The 21,030-nt window shown below is 43.3% G+C and overlaps 1 protein-coding gene across 6 annotated transcripts in view; it reads left to right on the top strand.

The window, feature by feature from the left end:
* NKTR (natural killer cell triggering receptor) overlaps positions 1 to 21,030 on the top strand; it is a 1,518,686-nt gene that overhangs the window by 756,151 nt on the left and 741,505 nt on the right. For all 6 annotated transcript variants that reach the window (XM_044066053.1, XM_044066052.1, XM_044066051.1 and 3 more), the window contains one exon: positions 2,114 to 2,342. In XM_044066053.1, the coding sequence (XP_043921988.1) occupies positions 2,114 to 2,342 (229 nt within the window). The remainder of the gene's footprint in view (positions 1 to 2,113; positions 2,343 to 21,030) is intronic.

Raw genomic sequence — 21,030 nt, 5'->3', positions numbered from 1 at the left:
ACTCATTAAGGAGGGGCTAGCTTACTCTTCTGTCAAAGTCCATTTCTTAGCCATTTCTGCATGATTGCCTTTACAGCCGCCTCTTCTGTCTAGACTGGACATAAAGCTTTTCCTGAGAGCGGTCTTATACATCAGATAACCAAGAAAGCCCATTCCTCCTCCCTGGGATCTCAACTTCGTGCTAGAAAAGCTTAACCCCCCCCCCCCTTTGAGCCAGCCAGAAAAGCATCTCTTCAAATGTACTCATGGAAAACCATCCTTTTAGTGGCCATTGCCTCTGCTAGAAGAGTGTCTGAATTACAGGCCCCGATGGCTTGCCCTCCTTACACTACCTTCCACAATGACAGGGTTTGCCTTCGCACTAACCCCTCCTTTATGCCCAAAGTAGTTAATGAGCTTTCCTTAAACCAGTCCACTCACCTACCCACCTTCTTCCCCTCTCCTACTAACTCCGTGGAGAGGATCCTCCATTTCCTAGATGTACATAGGCAACTGAGATTCTACTTGGACAAAACCAAGTCTTTCAGAAAAACTGACCAACTTTAATTTCCTTCCATCCCAGGGCCTTGGGTAAGACAGTCTCCAAACAAACTATTTCTTCCTGGATCAGAAAATCCATCATTTTTTTTGCTGCTCCCTTCATCACAAACCATTGCCTCAAGGAGTGCGACTGCATTCTACCAGAGGCATGGCTAACTCTAAGGCCTTCATGAAAGGACTGGATATAGCTTCCATCATGGAGGCAGCCACCTGGTCCACAGTTCATACTTTCACCAAGCACTTCCAAGTTGGACCAGGTCTCTAGGGCCAGGGTGGGATTTGCCAGGGCAATCCTGCAAAGATTCCTAGAATCCTCCACATAGGCCACCTCCCAACATTCCTCCTAGCTGTAGTACTCTCCCACAGTATGAATACTGCAACATGGGAATAGAAGGACATAGAATAGTTGTGTAAAATCTTACCATAACCATAGATGTCCTTCTCTTCCATGTTGCAGTATTCCTTCCCACCCTCCATCCCCCTGATAGCCTATGTCTTCTCTAGGGTATACCCTCACTGCAGGCCACTCTTTGCAGCCCTGCAGGGACATTTGCTTTTGCTTCTCCTTGGCCTTATAGTCTCTTCTCTGAGCTTCCACTTCTGAGGTCTGTGCGTGCTGATGTCACATTTATGCTCCAAGGTTTATGGCCCTACATGTGACGTCCCACGCACCTACAGCAGCCAGGCTTAAGCTTTTGTATAGGAGCTGATGTTGGGTTGCCTAAGGGCTGGAAATCCCACAGTATGAATACTACAACATGAAAGAGAAGGACATCTGTGGTTATGTAAGATTTTACACAACTATTCTTTCAATGCTTCTGCTTCTGTTACACATTCCATGGCAAAGCTGTAACAGGGCATGTGAGGACTCACTCTGCTAGAGTACCTGTAGTACTGTGATAGTGTTTTTATGATATAGACAAATGCATCAAGCTACAGTTAGTGTGTTGGAACTTGGAACCATCAGCAGTACTTTGAGATAGAAAATATTCTCTGCAGTAACATTCGATCATTGCCGTTATCATTATGTACCTTATTTGAATTGTTGCTATCTTCGTATGTGTTTTGATACTGATATTTGTTTTAAATAGTATTGTATGTACTGCCCCCATTTTTCCTGTTAATACAAAATGGAACATGTGTACTAGGAACAACTGCCATAGACAGGTTTCCCTAAAAATAGGGCATAAATTGTTTCTTTTGTAAAGCCTGGACTCCCCTGGAGTAATGCGAGATCATGGTGTGTATGTGAATTTCGAGAGATCAAGAAAGTTAATTACTGAGAAGATTCTGACAACTTCTTGAACCCCCCCCCCCCCAATAAAAAATTCAACCTCTGAAGAGCAGAAGTTTCACGTAACATTTTGAAGATGGGGCCACTTAGACCCTTTGCATTAGCACATTGTGCAGCTGACAGTGCTTATGTACTAATTTCTCAACTTTTGTCTTGCTAGACTGCAGGAACTGTATTGTATTTTCATTTGTACATTTGATTTTGCTCCACTTTGTACAGCTGTATAATACTGTGATTGCTAAAACGATGTCTCATAGTTTATTTTTATATTTTTGACAGCATTGGAGAGAATCAAAAAAGTGGTGTCTCCTTATTCATCTGAAGTGTCTAAGAACTCATCAGATGGTTCTATACTGTCCAAGTCATCTGATCCTGAAAGTGAAGTTGAAGAGAAGGAGATAGAAAAAAGGGTGAAACGAAAAAGGAAACACAAATCTAAGTCTTCGAAAAAGAGACGAAAGGAAGACAAAAAGAAAGATGAGACAAGAAGTAAAAGAACTTCCCAAAGGTAGTTTATTTGGACATTGTTTTAAATCCTCCTTTTCTGATCACATGATATTTAGATACATAACTGGACAGTAGAATGCAGATGAAGTGTAGTTAACTTGTATTGTGTTTCACTTCTGGCTTTACAATTTTCTTAAATTGTTTTTCTGCTGATGGATCATCTTTCCATTTTAATGTACTTTTTCATGTAGTTAGTTGTCTGGCCCAAGAGCAGTAAGTGTCAGTGGTTTCTTTAATAGGCTGCTCGTAACATTCTAGGTGTAAAGTAGCTCAGGCTAATGCCTTATTTCTTAAGGCAGTTAAAATGTTTGCTTTTTCTATAACTTTTATGAAAAATAAATTGACATTGTAATAATTGCTGTTTAAGTTCACTTTATTGTCATTATTTCCATCTATTTATTTTGCATATTTCATTAATATACTTGAAAAAATTATGCATTTACACTTGATGAGTATAGTGGGAATTTGTTGCTATTTCATTTGTACCTGCCAGCAGTTGTGCTAATGAAATGTGAAATACTTTGTGCTTACACCCAACCTGGTAATCACCTGGAGCTAAGAAAAGTAAACACTTAAGTATTTTTATTTGAAAACGTAAAGCAGTTCAAGTAAAATTTATTTCATGTTTAAGCAGCTTACCTGCATTGATATTCTGGTACTGTGGTGGTGGTGCTGCGGTAGCGTTGTCGCCTCACAGTAAGACGTCCTGTTCGATTCTCAGCTAGAGCGTCTTCTGTGTGGAGACGTGTGAATGGGCGTACCTTCGTTGAAGGTTGTGCGTCAGGGCCAGCAACTGCACGTAAAAATCTACTGCCAATCATTAGCGGACCGGAGTTCCGCTGTGACAACCCCTAACCGGGAAAAGCCGAAAGACACAACAACCACCTGCACCTGCAGTGATATTCTGTTGTAACAAGCACGAGTCTGCCTTTCAAAGCCATTCTGTGTGTAACGTACTAAAAAGCCTTTCATACTAGTAGCTCTTTCAGCATGGGTGGAACACATCTCAGTAACACTGGCACGAGCATGTTAAATAAATGTCAGTTTGTTATTGCTTTTGTTTTCATCATTCCCAGGTCTAGTTTCCCATTCTTACAGTTTTTAGTTGTGGTATTTATTTCTTTTTGATCTTGTTAAACATTATTTAATTTTAGATTTGGTTTCCTTACTTTTTAGATCTTTTTAGTAAACTCCACTTTCCATAGTTTCCTAAATTTGATTAATTTCTTATTGGGCTTTGGCTAAGCTCTAGGAACCTTACTGCTTGTGGACTTGATCTCTGAAATTCTTCTTTGTGATTATTGAGAATGGCTTTTACTGTGCATGTTGTGTTCTTTAAATGTGGATGTACGTGATTGACCAGTCTCAATGCAGGCAGATCCAAGGTCAGCAGTGTTTGTACATTTTTCATAATACAGGTTGTAAGGGTGCTAGTACCCCTTAAACCCCTGCCTAGTTATGTGCTGCAGAAAGTGTAAATTCATGTCAAATTCTAAATACATAGTAAATGTTTAATGTTAAATTGTCCTCAGTACTTCGCAGTTTACATTTCCAATGAGCCTAATGTTTCTGATATGTATTGAAAGTTTGTACCATGGTCCAGCATCAGCCTCCCTAATTTAAAAGTATGCGGACTGTGGGGAGCCCTATGCAAGATTTTTTATCCTTTTTAAAACCATCTGTGAATGAATACTGCATAAAAATGCAAAACTAAGAAACATAAGAATATTAGAAAGATAAGCATGGAATATTTAATTTACATGAGTTATAGCTTCTGTTTTCCTTAAATAATTGATCACTGTTGCATGCCTACTCTTTGAAGGCAGATCTGCCAGTCCTGCTTATAGGGGAACGAGAAGGTCACCTGTTGTGTGAGAGAATGTAGAAAAGGCTGTTGTATCTTCATAAAGAAGCAATTACTACATAGTCCTGTATACATCTTTGTGTATGAATAGAATAAAAAAGTGTCTAAGCCTGGCTTCTGTAGGACTGCTGTTCTTAAGCCTGGAAGATGTTCAGACCATTCAGGCAGTAGTTACCAGTATTTTATGGCAGTTAGCTTTTCTACATGTGCTTAGACCTAAGTCTTCTCAAATCTTTCCAGCTTTGTGTAGAGCTGGTAACACTTACTTTCTGTGGATGAAAATCAGTAAAATAAAAACTTAATTTTATTTCATCCCAATGTAGCACTTTGACCAAACAGTGCTATTTTGCATCGGAGAAACCATTACACATGTTTCAAGTTAAGAATGCAGGAACATTTGAATAACATTAGACATCATAAATCTGAAAGTCCATTAGCAGAATGTTTTAGTAAGGTATGCAAGGGAAGTGTAACTAAGATGTTCATCGTGTTTCACTGCTGCAGTCATTACACTTGGGTTATCCTGCCGTCAGGCGGTCCCGCAGTCGGACAGAGTTCCAAAGTCTTGGTCCGGTGTCAGTTGCTGTCGCCTCCTCCCTGACGTCAGTGCGTCAGGGGTATAGAAGAAGCAGCCAATGCCATTTTCTTCAGTCTTTCTTGCCGTGCGGTACCCGAAGCAAAAGCAGTTCGCAAGTGCCGGTCGGCCGACTCCTGAGATATCTATTTCGAATTTCAGAACCAAAGTCTTCAATAAAGCTAAGTACCCCGTTGGGGAAACTTTTTCTTGCCTCAGACCGATGTCAGTAAAAGTTAATTGTATTTCTTGTGGGAAGCAAATACCTCATAAGGATTTTCATTCTTACTGTATTCCATGCCTAGGCCCAGATTACAACGTCACTAGTTGCCGGTTTTGTGCTAGATTTAACAAACGCACTATTAAACGGTTTGATTTTGCTCGCCATTACTTTGGCCGAAGGTTTAATTATAACATGCCGTCGGAACAACCGACGACCGGAATTCACAAAAAAAGTAAAGATAAGGATAAGGACAGGCATCCAAGGCCCAAAACAGACAACAAAGCCTCTTCTAGGCCAGTCACCGGTTCTCAGTGAGGCACTTTCGCAGTCCCTGACACCCGCTACCTTAGAGCCGCAGGCCACGACCGACTCCCACGTGGAGTTGCCTAGGCCTCTGGATACTCAAGGTGTTGGGCCTACGGAGACTAACCCTTCAGATGGGTCCGGAGCCGCTGAGCAGGCATCGGCTTCTGAGGGTGTTTTCAGACCTTCACAACTTACCATTGCATCTACAGCCAAGTCTAAAACTACATTAAAGACAAAGAAGCAAGTACAGTATTCACCTGGACAGGCCTCCATGCCTAAAAAGCAGATGCTCAAAATGGCCGAAGACTTAATTACTCTGATCAGGGGTTCCCATCCCCCTCCTGATAAAAGGCCTAGGCAGGATGCAGACTATGATTCCTCTGACCAGGTTTCAATATATTCTGATTCCTCTTCAGACCAGGGATATTTTTTACCCCCCTATGAAGACTCTGATGCTGAAGAATCAATTCCTTCAGCCTCTCCTCCTGAGGATTACTCTTTTGGGGAAACTTTACATACCATGAGGGAGCATTTCCATTGGGAGGGCCAGGATTACTCAGAATCCAAGAAAAGGCTCAGAGACTTTCTTTTATTGCCTCAGCACAGGCCCCCTGTTATTCCACCAGTGTTGGATATTGTGGACGATGTGTTCTCTGAATCCAGTTTGTCCAGATTCTTTACCCCCTGCTCCAGTCAAGCCAGACAGGTACTACAGAGTCCGTGACTCTCACAAATTTCTTTATAAAATCCCTGCTGCTGACCCAGAAACTATTTCCCAGGGTCCCAAAGGGGTCAAGGCCTCCATGGCTAAAAATCCAGTTCCCTCGGACAGGGATTCTAGAGCCTTAGACAGATGGGGGAAGAAAGTTTACACCTCTGCAACTTTAGCAGTAAGGGCTTTAAACTGCCAGTTTCACATGCTTAAATATCAACAATATTTACTGTCTCAGTTAAAACAGAAAATGACCACAAGTGCAGAGCAACCTGATTTTAAGGAAATGCAGGATTTATTGCATGCAACTGAACAAGTGGAAAAGCATACTTTGCAATGTGGTTTTGATTCATTAGAAGCTTCTTGTAGAGCAGCAGTTACAGGATCTGTGATTCGAAGACATGCTTGGTTAAAGGAACGAACCTTACCAGATCATGTTAAGGCAAAATTATTGGATGCTCCATTACAGCAAGATATTTTATTTGGTGTTAAGGCAGAAGAGGTATTAAAGAAAATGGAGGATAAGGTAAAATCTATGCAAACAGTGAAGAATTTCTTACAGGTACAGCCACCAAGATTTAGCAGAAATTGGCCTATGAAAAATTGGTCCTTTCCAGTGTCAGACAGGCCACAAAGAGGCAGATACAGATGCCCAAGAGGCAGATCTCAGCCCCAAGGCTCTTACAGACCACGACGGTGGGGTGCTTCAACCTCAAAAGGAGATGAGGACAAGTCACACCCTTACAGGAAACAGTCCCAATGACTTCCCCCTTCCAATGCCAAACTCTTCCCTTTTGGCAGCTCCCTTAGGGGGGAAACTAGCACTTTTTTCACAAAACTGACAAGCAGTCACCCAAGACAAATGGGTGCTGAATATTGTGTCTCAAGGTTACAGGTTCCACTTTCACACTTTACCAAGGCTAAAAGGTATGCCAGACCTGCCACACAATCAATGGGCAGAGGCACAAAAACAAATTACAGCCCTCATGGACATGAGAGCTATTCAAAAAGTAACACAGCAGGAACAAGGACAAGGATTTTACTCAAGACTCTTCCTGGTCCCCAGAAAGGACAAAGCCTGGAGACCCATACTAGACCTTTCCACTCTAAATACTTACCTGGATGTTCTGAAATTCAAAATGTTGACACTACAGCAGCTTCTTCCCATGTTGGGCAAGAAAGCTTGCCTTGTTACTTTGGACCTCAAAGAGGCATATCTGCATGTCCCTATGAGACAAAATTGCAGAAGATACCTCAGATTCATAGCTGGTTCAATGCACTACCAATTCTCTGCACTGCCCTTTGGCTTATCTACTGCGCCCAGGGTCTTCACAAAGTGCCTGGCACTAGTAATTGCATTTTGCAGACAAAAAGGAATTCAAATATATCCATACCTGGACGACTGCCTGATTCAAGCGGAGAGCAAGGACATTCTTCTAAAACATCTGGCGTTTGTAAAAAAAGTTGTTAAGTTGCCTAGGGTACACACAGTAAACGAAAAGAAGTCAAAACTAGTGCCCTCACAAGAGATAATATTCCTGGGTGCCAGCTTAAATACAACGGTCCAGATGGCTTATCTCACGCCAGACAAACAAGGACAACTGACTCAGTATTTTCAAATGATGGCAACAAAGTCCCAACTCCCTGCAAGAAAAATTCTGCAGGCCTTTGGATTCATGGCATCCTGCATTCTACTAATTCCGTATGCCAGACTGCATATGAGGAAATTACAATGGTACCTAAAAAGTGTTTGGACTCAACACTCTCAAAGCTTGGAAACAGTAATACCACTAATTCCCTGCTTACAACAGGAGTTTCGATGGTGGGCACAGGCATATCACCTCAACAAGGGTCAGCCTTTCACTCTTCCCACAGCCAAGCAGACTTTAACAACAGATGCTTCGGGTTACGACTGGGGAGCACACATGGCAGGAAAATGTATTCAGGGCAAGTGGACCACAGACCAAATGCATCTTCACATCAATTAAAAAGAGATGTTGGCTCTACAAAATGCCCTAACAGCTTTCAAGGACCTTCTGCATCCAGGACAATTACTATTAAAGACAGACAAGACCACCGTAATGTGGTACATAAATAAGCAAGGGGGCACTCATGCTTACCACCTATACAGACAAGCCATGACCTTGTGGAGCACAGCTATAACTTATCAAGTTCATCTGCAAGCACAATTCCTGCCAGGAAAGAAAAATACTCTGGCAGACGACAGAAAAATCATGGATCCTCACGAGCGGAAATTAAATCCATAAGTTTTCAGCATGATAATACAAAAATGGGGGTGCCCAGACATAGATCTCTTTGCCTCACCACTGAATTGCCAACTTCAAAAATCTTGCACAAGGGCTTATCACACACAAGCATGGAAAGTGGATGCTGTTTTGTTCAGCTGGAAAAGCCTAAACGTTTATGCCTTCCCACCTCTGCCTCTCCTTTCAGAGGTACTCCTAAAAGCCAGACAAGACAAACCACAGATGATTCTGATTGCTCCAGACTGGCCACGCCAGCATTGGTACCCAGTCTTAAAAGAACTTAGCTCAAGGCCCACCTTGGATTTTGCCTCAAATTCCACACTTTCTGACTCAGCAAAACGATCAGATCCTGCACAGTCAGCTCAAAACCTTATCCCTGGGTGCATGGCAGATTCATTAGCCAAACAGACAACACCTCTATCTAAAGCTGTCCCTAACATTCCTCAGATACTACAATACTTAACTGAGATGCTGGACAAAGGACTATCCTTCTCATCCATTAAGATCCGCGCTTCTGCCATTTCGGCTCATTACAACACAGATCCTCCTATTTTCTCTCATCCATTGCTAAAGCAGTACCTCAGAGGGGCTAAAAACACAAGACCGCCCCGGAGAGCACCAACTCCTACTTGGGACCTCAATTTTGTCTTGGAAAAACTCAATTTACCTCCTTTTGAGCCAGCCAATTCAGCAGAATTAAAATATATATCATGGAAAACTGCTCTGCTACTGGCAATAACCTCAGCACGAAGGGTCTCAGAACTACAGGCACTAATGGCAGTGGAGCCTTTCATCATTTTCCACCAAGACAGGGTTTCTCTAAGAACAAACCCTTCATTTATGCCTAAGGTGGTATCCAGTGTGGCTCTTAACCAAACTATTCACTTGCCAACATTTTATCCAAATCCCCAGAATAAAGGGGAGAGAATTCTACATTCCTTGGACATACACAGGCAATTACGCTTCTATTTGCACAAAACAAAAGCTTTCAGAAAAACTGAACAATTGTTTGTATCTTATGCTGCAAGATCACAGGGAAAGGCTATTTCAAAGCAGACCATTTCAAAGTGGATAGGACACTGTATCAGGTTCTGCTACACACAACATGGGAAACCTGTACCATCTAACATTAGACCACATTCCACCAGGGCAACTGCAACTTCTACTGCCTATCTTAGAGGAGTATCTACCAAAGACATTTTGGAAGCTGCAACTTGGAGTTCAGTGCACACCTTTACCAAGCATTATCACTTGCCTCTTTACTCTAGATCCAGAGCTGGCTTTGCCATTGCAGTGCTGCAGGGCCTCATAGCCACACCAAATCCTCTATAGAACCAGCCACCCTGACTCAGCTTTGGGATTCTACCCAAGTGTAATGACTGCAGCAGTGAAACATGATGAACATAGTACAGTTTTGTACCTACCATAAATGTAGATGTTCGAGTGTCTTCACTGCTGCAGTCCTGGTTACCCACCTGCCATCCTCTCTTCCTTAGCTGGGTCTTATCTATAACTTTCTACACTATACTACCTATGTGGTGTATTTGCTGGTTACTGAAGGTTTTGTTTTTACCTTACTGTATGTTTTATAAGAATATGTATTGCCTATCTTTTTGGGGGCACCTGACATCTGGGACAAGAAAAACTGAAGAAAATTGCATTGGCTGCTTCTTATATACCCCTGACGCACTGACGTCAGGGAGGAGGCGACAGCAACCGATGCCAGACCAAGAGTTTGGAACTCTGGCCGACTGCGGGACCGTCTGACGGCAGGATAACCCAAGTGTAATAACTGCAGCAGTGAAGACACTCGGAACATCTACATTTATGGTAGGTACAAACTGTACTTTTTAACTGATCAGTTCAGAACAAGTGAAATGTAATGAAAAGTAAAGGAAATCTTTGGATTATTTATTAAGACAAAAAGAGGTTAATTAAATATATTTTAAAATTTGGCACTTTTAAAACCTGATGGTTTGAACCAAGCACTAGAATGAAAATATGTTTTAAATTGCTTATTGAGTGAATTAGTAATGTAATGGGCTAATTATATGATGTATTTAAAGGTTGGTGGTTTTGGTATGCTTTGTACTCCTTTGGAGACTGGTCGAGGTGCTAGAGTATAATGACATTTTTTTTTATTTTGTTATTCATATATTAATGAATACTGTTCTTTAACCATAGCTCTTGACGTCTTGGTACAAAACATGTGGATGAAGCCAAATGTAATGGAGGGACAAAACCACAAAAATAGGGACAAATTTTAAATATTGCTCTTAGAAACTTTGAAAGTTAGTAGAAAAAATGTGTTGTGTTAGCATGCATTTTCTGAAGGATATACATTCGTAAACTCAGATGCCTGTCATTATTTAGTGAATTCAGTCCTCACTGATTTGTGACAAAAGTCCAGAAAATCACAAATTTTATGAGGAACACACCAAAAATATGAGGAAAAAAAATCTGGACAGTTGAGAGGTATGTCTTTAAGAACACTTTCTGTGGATATAGTGAAGGTGAAGAGTTACGTCTGGATTTACAGGAGCCCAGGGTCTACCACACCACCTTTTCCTTGTACATGAGCCCATGGTATACCACACCACCTTTTCTTTGCAAGATCTTAAACCTAGAGAGGAAAATTATTTTTAAGGATATTGGAGGACTTTCTGCCGTTAGTAAATGAAGTCCATCATTTCTTATTTAGACATACAACAGAGTAAGGCGAACAACTTCTTTTGGTTTCATCTATTGGCAGCTAGCTATAAGGAAGTGTCAGTTCATATGTATTCATGCCTTAGATATTTAGTCAATGTAAATCATGCCCATGTTCTACTACTTAACTTTTGTGACCTCATCCTTGTTTTTATAGTTTTTAGACTAGCTTGTTGCCATCCATAGCTGTTTCGCTTGCTATTAAGATTTGGTGGAAAATAAGATACTTTTTAAATAAAGTGCTGTCTTCACTGAAACTCTTGGTATTCGGGCTTCTCTGAGGGTATCCTGTATTGGCAAAACATTTCCCATTAACAGTGTTGAATAATAATAGACTGCTCTTGATGTGATTGGTTGCATACAAAGTGTATGTATAAAGGCTGTACCCTAACACTGAGCATGCTGATCCATGCCCTTCCTCATCACTGTCTAAGTGGCAAGCTGATTGGCTTGTCTTGAAAGTTTTTTTTTTTTTTAATGAAAAAGGTTTATACTGGGTCACATCAGAAGAGGACGAGCACCGTTTAAAAGCATATATTAAAATGTTATAGCTGACAGGTCTTTTTGCTAATTTATGTTTGCCATGAAATAACTAATTTTTATTTTGACTGTAACATTTCTCGTTCATTTTATAACAAAACTGTAAAACAAATAACTGCAAATAAATCTCCTGAAGCTCAACACACACAAATCTGAAACCCCAAAACTGGAATACTTTGACACTAAACTAAACTGCCATATACATATAACATTAGCAAATGTTCTCCCTTAATCAGACTGATTACAGGAGTATAGATTGCTAATGTTGCTGGTCTCCGGAGCATTTTATGTCTTTCCATATCACTGTTGCAGTATTCTATACATGAGGGATCTTCTGCCAGGTATAGGCCAATGTCTGGCCAGTATACCAAAGACTTTAGATCTTATAGGTGCTGTATGTTACAGGTATGCTCCCCCTGTAAGAAGTAGAGCATAAAAGTGACATACGAATGCAAACGCTCAGAACAACTTTGCCACCAGTCCAAACGCCATTGTCTAATGTCAGTCTGAACAGTCTTCTGTTGTGCTGGTTATCAAGCCGCTTTCAGATAAGTGCCCCATTGGAGTTTCTTCTCTCCTTTTTGCACTTTTTTTGGTGTTTGTCTTCATGTCATCCAGGAAGGGAAAATGTCAGTGTGGGATGCAGATTCCCCATAAAAGCCATCGTGACCAGTGTCTTTTTTTTTTACTAGGTTGATTCCCATGACCATGCACAGTGCTCTATCTGTCAAATGTCAGTGCTCCAGATCCTACTTAGTCCCTTATCATCCTCATCTGTATATCTTAAGAATCAGAGGCTTCAGCTGTTGGTTCAAGGTGTTGTGGCGGAATCCTCCCATTCCCAGGGGCAGCCATCTGTCAAGAAGGCGGCCAAAAAGATCAGCCTGATCTGTTTGCTCTCCAGCCCCCCTGGACATCTGTGTAGAAGCTAGTGAAAGCCCTGAAGACTGTTTGATGCTTGCCTCTGATTCATCTGCTGTGAATCACATCGGATGCCAGCATGGATCTGAATTCTCGCATGTCCTTGGAAGCTTTTCAAACATCTGCACCTGACATTGAGGGGGAACCTCGGCTGATTATTTCTGAGGGACTGAGAGGAATTCCTCAGATTTTAGTGAGGGAGGAGATGCCTACTACTATTATTGAATCTTGCCAGGGGTCTAAACCACTGAGGGTACTTAGGGTGGACATCCCACTCAAGAAAAAAGCAGAAAACTAAAACACCTTTCCCCTGTTGTTAATTATCCCTAGCATAAGTGGCAGGATTTTACTCATGCCCTGTTCATTGCTTTAATGGCCCTGAAGCTACCTCAAGGTGTGTCTGTCCCTGCTCCTCACTGGTCTTCCACCCCTTTTAAGAGGCATTGTGAATTGGATTCCTCTGATGAGGACTTGTATTCTGGGGAGGAATCCCTTGCTTACTGTTGTCAAATTCCTTCCCTTCTAAACTGTCCAGATTCCCCCTCAGAAAAGCTATCTTTTGGGAATACTGTTGTCCTCATGATGGAGTATTTTACGTGGGGTTGATCCCAGGTCTCTGACATCCAAAAGAGGTATTATGAGCTCCAACAAATGGAGTCTCCCAAGCTATCTGCTGTTCGTCCTATTTTGGCAGCCCTTCTGGATCCTTTGCTGCTGCCTCTGTAACTCCTGACTCTCAGCCTCCAGCTCCCAAGAAATCTGACAGGTTCTACAAGGTGCTTGAGGATTGCAAATTTTTGTATAATTATCCTTCTGCTGATCCTTCACTGGTTTCATTTTCCTCTGATAAATCTTTTATGCTGTTGTCATATACTAAGCTCCTTCCTTTAGATAAGGACAGTTGGGATATGGAAATGTTGGCTAAGAAAGTATATACTACTGCTGCCACCCTGTCTTTTAGAGCTTTTAATTACCAGACCCACATGACCAGGTATGTTTTGGCTGTGCTTTCTCAAGTGACTAAAGTGATGTCTCACCTTCCTAATTCTGAAGGTAAGGCTTCCCATCCTCCCACATCCCTACCCCTGTCTGCCCGTCTCTCTCACTGTCTTCTTGTGTGGTCCCACATTACCTCAGACAAATAAGTTCTTTTCATCATCCAGAATGGTTACTTTATGTCCTGGATCACCCACCAATAAGGCTAGGCACTCCACAGCCACCCACCAGTGAGCTACCCCCTCCTACAACCAGTACTGCAAAGTCTGCTGGTGCAAAGCACTGTAGAACCAGTTCCTATAGAAACAAAAATGAGAGGATTCTACTCCAGAATCTTTCTGGTCCCCAGAAAGGATAGGCCATGGAGACCTACATTAGATCTCTCACGCCTCAACCCTTCCCTAAAAGTTCCTACCGTCAGGACATTCACTCTTCCAATCCTCTTCCCCCTGCTCCTACCTTGAGGTTTCATGGCAACCTTGCTTGCGTCCACTTCCCAGGTTGGCAACCATGCTTGGGTCCACTTCCCAGGTTATCCTTCAATTTATAAAATTCAGATGATGCCTCCTCCGGGGCTGCTCCCTTTGGTTCTGTAACAGAGCACTGTTCTTGGCTACGTCTTCAGGCTTCACTTAATATTAAAGCCAAGCTATTAGATGATGTCCTTCTATTCCTGTGTTGCAGTATTCTACATTTGGGTTTACCCTTCTTCCTCTCCAGTTCGTCCAGACAGGATTCCAAAGGTTTTCAGTCCCTCTAGGTGTGTTGGAAGTCTGATGTGGCAGCAGGAACGTGGGCCATAAAAGTGACATCTGCACCCACGAGCCCTTAGAACTTTTCAGCCACCAGTTGTACGCCAGGTGCTTCTGCTACTCGCAGATGTCAGATTAAGAAAAATTCAGATAAGTACCCCATTGGGGATCCTTTCAGTCCTTCCGTTTTTGATATATAGTCTGTGGGGAATCTTCCGGCCACACTTAAACTTGCCCTTTCTGGATGACCAGAACAAAAGACACCCACGACCAGTGCCTTTTTTGTTTAGGTAAGGAACACGACCACGAAAACTACACTATTTGTCAGGCGTTCATACCCAAGACCTTATGTCACCGTTTGCATGCTCTAAGCCTTTATTTAGAGAACCAGCGGTTAAAACAAATTGCTTTAGAGATGGAAAGCCGCTTCCGACACCCCATCAGAACTGCCTAAAAAGAGGTCCAAGACCATGCGGCCTAGTTCTTCTGCTGCGCCTCTACCACCCGTACCTCAACCTGTGGCCGACATCGGCCTGGCTGAGGACTCTGCTTCTGCCAGTCTGGATAAAGCGGGTACATATGAGGAAGCCGCACAATCCTGAGCGGACAGAACGTCTGTAGAGGCTTTACCAGCATCTGCCTTAGACTCCGAGGGGGAACCAATGCTGTGGCCCTGTCGGATTCTGCCGACACCATCCCTACTTCTGACCAGAGGCCTTCTCCCAGTCAGATGCCAGCTAGGCCTCTTAAGAAAAAACAAAAGACAAAACATCTCTCTCTCCTCTGTCTGAAAGCATGCCCAGTTGGCAAGCTTTCAACCAAAGCCTATTCAATGCCTTTATGGCCCTACGGTCACTGCTCCTCCCCTCCTAAGTCCTAGACCTCAAGCTACTGAAAGGAGGGTAGAAGAAGTGGAAGAAGAACTCTCTGACTCCTCAGAAGATTTCCTCTTCTATTCCTCACAGACCGCCTCCCTCGATATATGAATCACCAGAGGAAGGCTCCATTGAGCCTGATTCCCCAGTGGAGGATTTAACCTTTGGGGAAACTCTTTGCAGAATGAAAGACCACTTTAAGTGGGAATCCACTGACATGACTGAAGTGTAGAAGAGGTTTTATGACCTCATACAGGTGGGACTCCCCCAGTCCTTCTGCTATCCCTCCTATTCTGCTGGCCTTCCTGGATGCCTTTTCCTCTGCATCCATCAACCCTGACTCCCAGCCCCCAGCCCCAAGCCCCATGCAGGGCTGACAAGACTGTACAAGGTCCCTGAATCAGAGAAATTTCTACTTAAGTGCCCCCCAGCTGAACCCAGCCATTATCTCCATTTCCACTGATAGAGCTTCCAAACTACTCCCATCTATGTCCATTTTTCCAGCTGACAAGGACAGCAAGACAATGGAATGGCTCGGGAAGAAATTCTATACTTCGGCCACCCTGTCCTTCAGGGTCACAAACTATCAGACTCACATGACCAAGTACTTGCTGGACAAAGCCATTAAGGAATCGGCTGACATACCAGACTGTGCAGCCAAAGCTTCCCTGTCCACCCTGCTAGCACTCACCTGTCAGGTGAATAGACACTCCCTAAGATGCAGTTATGATGCACCTGAAGCCTCAACTAGGTCAGCTGCATCAGCCTCTGCTTTAATAAGATACTCTTGGTTATGCCTTCAGCCCCTCCCTGATGACTTCAGGGCTAAGCTTATTGATGCCCCTTTAGATCACTCTGCACTGTTTGGTGACAAAGTGGTTGACCTCTTTAAGTCCCTGCAAGAAAAAGGCAAAGAATTGCACGACCTCAAACACCTGCTAGTCTCACCCATTCCTAAGTTCCATATAGGAACTACCCTGTCAAGACTCAATTCATCAGAAAACCTTCTCAGTCTGTGGCTCCTTCCATGTCCAGGAGACCCCCTAGAAAACAGCTCCCTCCAGCCAGAGCTTCCCCATCCTCTAGCCAGAGGCCTCCCTTTCAAGATAGGGCAGGTAGCGTCTGACTACCTGCCAATCTCACTTCCCATCCCTACCCCTGTCTGCCCATTTCTCTCACTGTCCTCCTGTATGGTCCCACATTACCTCAGACAAATGAGTTCTTTCCATCATCCAGAATGGTTACTTTATGTCCTGGATCACCCCCTCAGAAGGCTAGGCACTCCACAGCCACTCACCAGTCATCTACCCCCTCCTACAACCGGTACTTCAAACTCTGCTGGTTCAAAGCACTAATAGAACCAGTACCTATAGAAACAAAAGGAAGAGAATTTTACTCCAGAATCTTTCTGGTCCCCAGAAAGGATGGGCCATGGAGACCTGTATTAGATCTCTCGTGCCTCAACCCTTTCCTAAAAGTTCTTACCTTCAGGATGTTCTCTCTCCCAACCCTCTTCCCCCTCCTCCTACCTCGAGGTTTCATGGCAACCCTGAACATAAAGGATGCTTACCTGCACATACCAATAAAGCCCACTTTCAGGAAATACCTGAGGTTTTTGGCAGACTCATCCCTTTATCAGTTTTGTGCCTTGCCCTTTGGGCTGTCCACTGCTCCCAGGGTATTCACAAAATGTCTGGCTCAAGTCATTGCATACTGTATGAGAAAAGGTATCCAAATGTTCCCTTACCTAGATGACCTGCTAATTCAGGAAGACAATCAGAAGACCCTCCTTCTTCATACTCGGGCCCTTCTGTACCTTTTGCAGTCCTCTAGGATTTTAAATAAATTTCCCAAAATCTCACCTGGAGCCCACACAGAACATTGTTTTCCTGGGTTGCAAAATCCGGACAGACCTGATGAAGGCCTTTCCACATGGAAAACTGTTTTATTGGTGGCTCTGACATCAGCCAGGAGGGTCTCAGCACTACAAGCTCTAATGGCTACACTACATTTTCTAGTCTTCCACCTTGACAGGGTTACTCTCATCCTTCACGCCCAACGTAGTGAAATACCTATCTTTGAACCAGGCCATTCACCTGCCCACCTTTTTCTCTAATCCCCAGGGGATAGTGAGAGAGTACGTCATTCCCAGACAGCTTAGGTTTTATCTACATAAAACCAAGTCCATTAGGAAATCAGAACAACTGTTTGTCTCCTTCCACCCCAGAGCCCTGGGGAAAGCAGTGACCAAACAGACCATTTTGGCCTGGATCTCCAGGGCTATTTCCTTCTGTTACCTCTACCATGGGAAAACCTTGCAGGGCAATATCGAAGCCCACCAGAGCAATGGCCTCTTCTGGAGTCTTCTTTAAGGGTCTAGACACCAACACCATCCTTGAAGCAACTACTTGGTCCTCTTTGGACACTTTCACCAAGCATTACAAGCTGGTCCACATCTCTAGGGCAAGGGTGGGGTTTGCCTGCACTATCCTACATGAATTTCTGGAAACTTCTTCCAGACCACCACCCAATTCTCAGTGAGCTTTGGCACTCGCCCGCATGTAGAATACGGCAACATTGGAATAGAAGGACATAGGAAAGGTGTGTAAAATCTTACTATAACCATAGATGTCCTTCTCTTCCATGTTGCAGTATTCCTTCCCTCCCTCCTTCCCCTCATGTCAGGTTGCGCTTGCTCTCCTGGGTGGCACTGGACAGGCTATGCCCTTCTAGGACTGGCTCCGACTGGGGCTTTCCCTATTCTGAGGGCTGGTGCGTGCAGGTATCACTTTTATGGCCCACGTTCCTGCTGCCATGTCAGACGTCCACGAACTGAAAATCTTTGGAATCCTAGCTGGATGAACTAGAGAGGAAGAAAGGTAAACCCACATGTAGAATACTGCAACGTGGAAGAGAAGGACATCTATGGTTATGGTAACATTTTACAAAACTTTCCTCTGGATAACAGAAATCTTTTTGAGGCAGCTAATGATGACCTTTTTAAGTCCGTCCAGGATAAGGGTAAGAGCTTGCAGGAACTCAAACATATTTTTTGTCTTCCCATCCCCAGATTCCAGAGGAATTGCCCTACAAAGTCTGCCTTTGTTCATAGGCAGACTCACCCTCCTCCTAAAGGTAAAGGATCTAGGCACATTCCTCCTGCTAAATCCACTCAGACTCCTTCCTCTCCAGAAGCCTTCTTTTCAGGACAAGGCTATCTCCATTTGACATTTGGCCTGCCTCTCTCTCTCTGTCAACTAAATTGGTATCGGATCACTTCAGATTTTTGGGTGCTGTCTTTTGTTCATCAGGGGTATTTAATGGTTTGGAGAAATCCCTTCCCCCCATTTTCAGCATTCCTCAACCTCCTCTAGAACAGCTTCTTATTTCCCAGAGGTTTTGCAATTTGTTTTTGGATCAGGGCACCATTCAGCTCATCCCACCCACCTAGGTGGGAAAGGGGTTTTACTTCAGAATGTTTTTGGTCCCTCAGAAGGAGGACACATAGAGACAAATTTTTGATCTTTCTCTGTTCAACAACTTTCTCAAGGTTCCTTCTTTATGGCTGTTCTCTCTTTAGACCTTTTTCATCCTCCTCTTCTTCCTCGGACCTTTTTGGTTTCTCTAGGCCTCAAGGATGCATGCCTTCCATTCACCCTGCATTCAGGAAATTTTTACACTTCTCTGTTTCTTCCTTGCATTTTCAGTTCACTGCTTTGCCTGTTGACCTTTCTGCTGCCCCAAAGGTATTTGCCAAATGCCTTGCTGCTGTTACTGCTTTTTGCAAGCTTTATCTGGACGACCTGCTTTTCCCAGAAGTCTGTTGCATGATCTCCAGTTTGTCACTTGTCTTTTACACAGTCTGAGGTTTACCATAAATCTCAAGAAATCAGTCTTAACGCCTTCCCAGGATATTTTTTTTCTCGGGTGCAGGCTTCAGACTGTTCCCATGCTAGCCTGTCCTGCTGATGTCTAGGTGCTGTCCCTGACCACCTTTTTCCAGTCTCTTTTTCCTCTGTCTTCTCTCACTGGAAGATAATTTCTCATGGTTCTGGGATTCATGGACTCTGCTTTTCGTCAAGCTCCATATGAGGAAATTTCTTTACTACCTCAAATCATAGTGGCTTCAACATTGCCACCTCCTGGAATTCCATGTTCCCTTTTTTCCTCATCTCAAACTCGAGCTTCTGTGGTGGATTCATCAACTGTCTAAATTCAGAGCTTCTCTTCCAGGCTCTGATTCCTTCTCAGGAACTGTTCACAGACGCCTCAGACTTGGGATATGGAGCTTCTTGTGGACCCCTAAAGGTCCAGTGTCTCGGGCCTCCTCATCAGAGGTCAGACCATATCAGCATAAAGGAGATGAGAGCCCTGCTTTTGGTTCTGCATTGCATGCCTTTCATACACTTCTCCATCCTGGTCCCCCTCAGAGTCTTTGCAGATGATACCACTGTGAATGTAGTATGTCAATAAGCAGGGAGGTGTGAGATGCCATCTCCTTTGCAGAGTAGCTCTTCAGGTCTTGGATCTAGCTGTCAAGGGACTCTTCAGGTGGTTTACATTCCCTCAGAGCACAATCTAGTGGCAGAGTTCTTGAGAAGGTCCAGAACACAGGCTCACGAAGGGATGCTTCACAGAGATGCGCTTCTGGAGATAGTCCATCGGTAGGGTATTCCTCAGGTACATCTTTTTGCCTTCTCTCTGAATAGACAAATTCCTCTATTCTGTTCCAGAGTTCTAAGCCCTCTAACTTGGAAATTGCATGACCTGTCTTTTCCTTTTAATGGAATTTTTCTGTATGCCTCACCCCCTTCCTGTATTACTAACTCCCAGAATCTTGCTGGTGACTCCCTTTTGGCCCAGACAGCATTTGTTCCCTCTTCTTTCTCACTTGGTCAGAGGCAGTTACCAGAAGTTACCTCACCGGGTGAATCTACTCACACAAATCAGGAATCTCTTATACATCCTCACCTGTCCATTCTTCAAGTGACACTGTGGGTGATAGGGTTTTGATTCTTTTTAGGCACCTCTTTTCTGAGGTTGCGCTCGGGGCTTGGAAGGAGGACAGGAAACTCACTACCAGAAAATTATATATGTTCAGATGGAAAATATTTTCTGTCTTGTGCTTCTCTCACCAGCAGGATCTTCTCTCTGTGGAGGTTCCTCTGGTTCTCTTACTTGTGTGATCTGTTCCATGTTGGGTTGGCATATTCTTTAGTTAAAGGGCAGCTGTCAGCAATTTCTGCTTGCCTGCCCTTAAATCCTCCTCCGGCCTCTCAGCTTAAGGTCAATCAATTTCTTAAAGGCGTCCATATCAGGCCGGCCAGAAAGCCCATTCCATCTTCTTGGGACCTGAATTTTGTACTTGAAAAATTGGCTCAGGCTCCTTTTGAGCCTCCTTCTTTCAGCTTCCTTGCAACATTTTATTTAGACTGCTTTTCTTCTGGCTGTTATTTCAGCCAAAAGAGTGTCTGAACTTCAGTCTGTCATGGCTATTCTTCCATTTTTAAATTTTCATAGAGAACAGGGTGTTTCTTTGAAGTAATCCTTCCTTTATGCCCAAGGTGGTCAATGAGTTGTCACTCAGTCTATTCCACAGTTTGCCATTGAGAAGGTTCTTCGCACCTTGGATCTGCATAGAAAGCTCTGGTATTTAGATAAAATGAAGGCAATTTTGCAAGTCTGAGCAGATTTTTGTTTCTTTTCATCCTGCGACTTTAGGTTTGGCAGTTTCCAAGCAAAACATCTCCTCCTGGATTTCTAAAGCCGTTTCCTTTTGTCATTCTTTTCATGGCAAAAGTCTTTCTTCCTCTGTGAAGGCACATTATACTAGGGTGGTTGCCTTCTCTTGTACCTTTTTCTAAGGATTTGGACACCAATTCCATCCTTAAGGCTGCTTCTTGGTCATGTGTTCATATTTTCACTAAGCATTATAAGTTGGATATTATTT

This window comes from Protopterus annectens, chromosome 3.part0, assembly GCF_019279795.1.
Source record: "Protopterus annectens isolate FY-2018-M chromosome 3.part0, PAN1.0, whole genome shotgun sequence".
In the NCBI taxonomy this organism is placed as follows: Eukaryota; Metazoa; Chordata; order Ceratodontiformes; family Protopteridae; genus Protopterus; species Protopterus annectens.
Note: the sequence above shows the minus strand (reverse complement) of the source record. Positions and strands in the feature narration are given on the sequence as shown.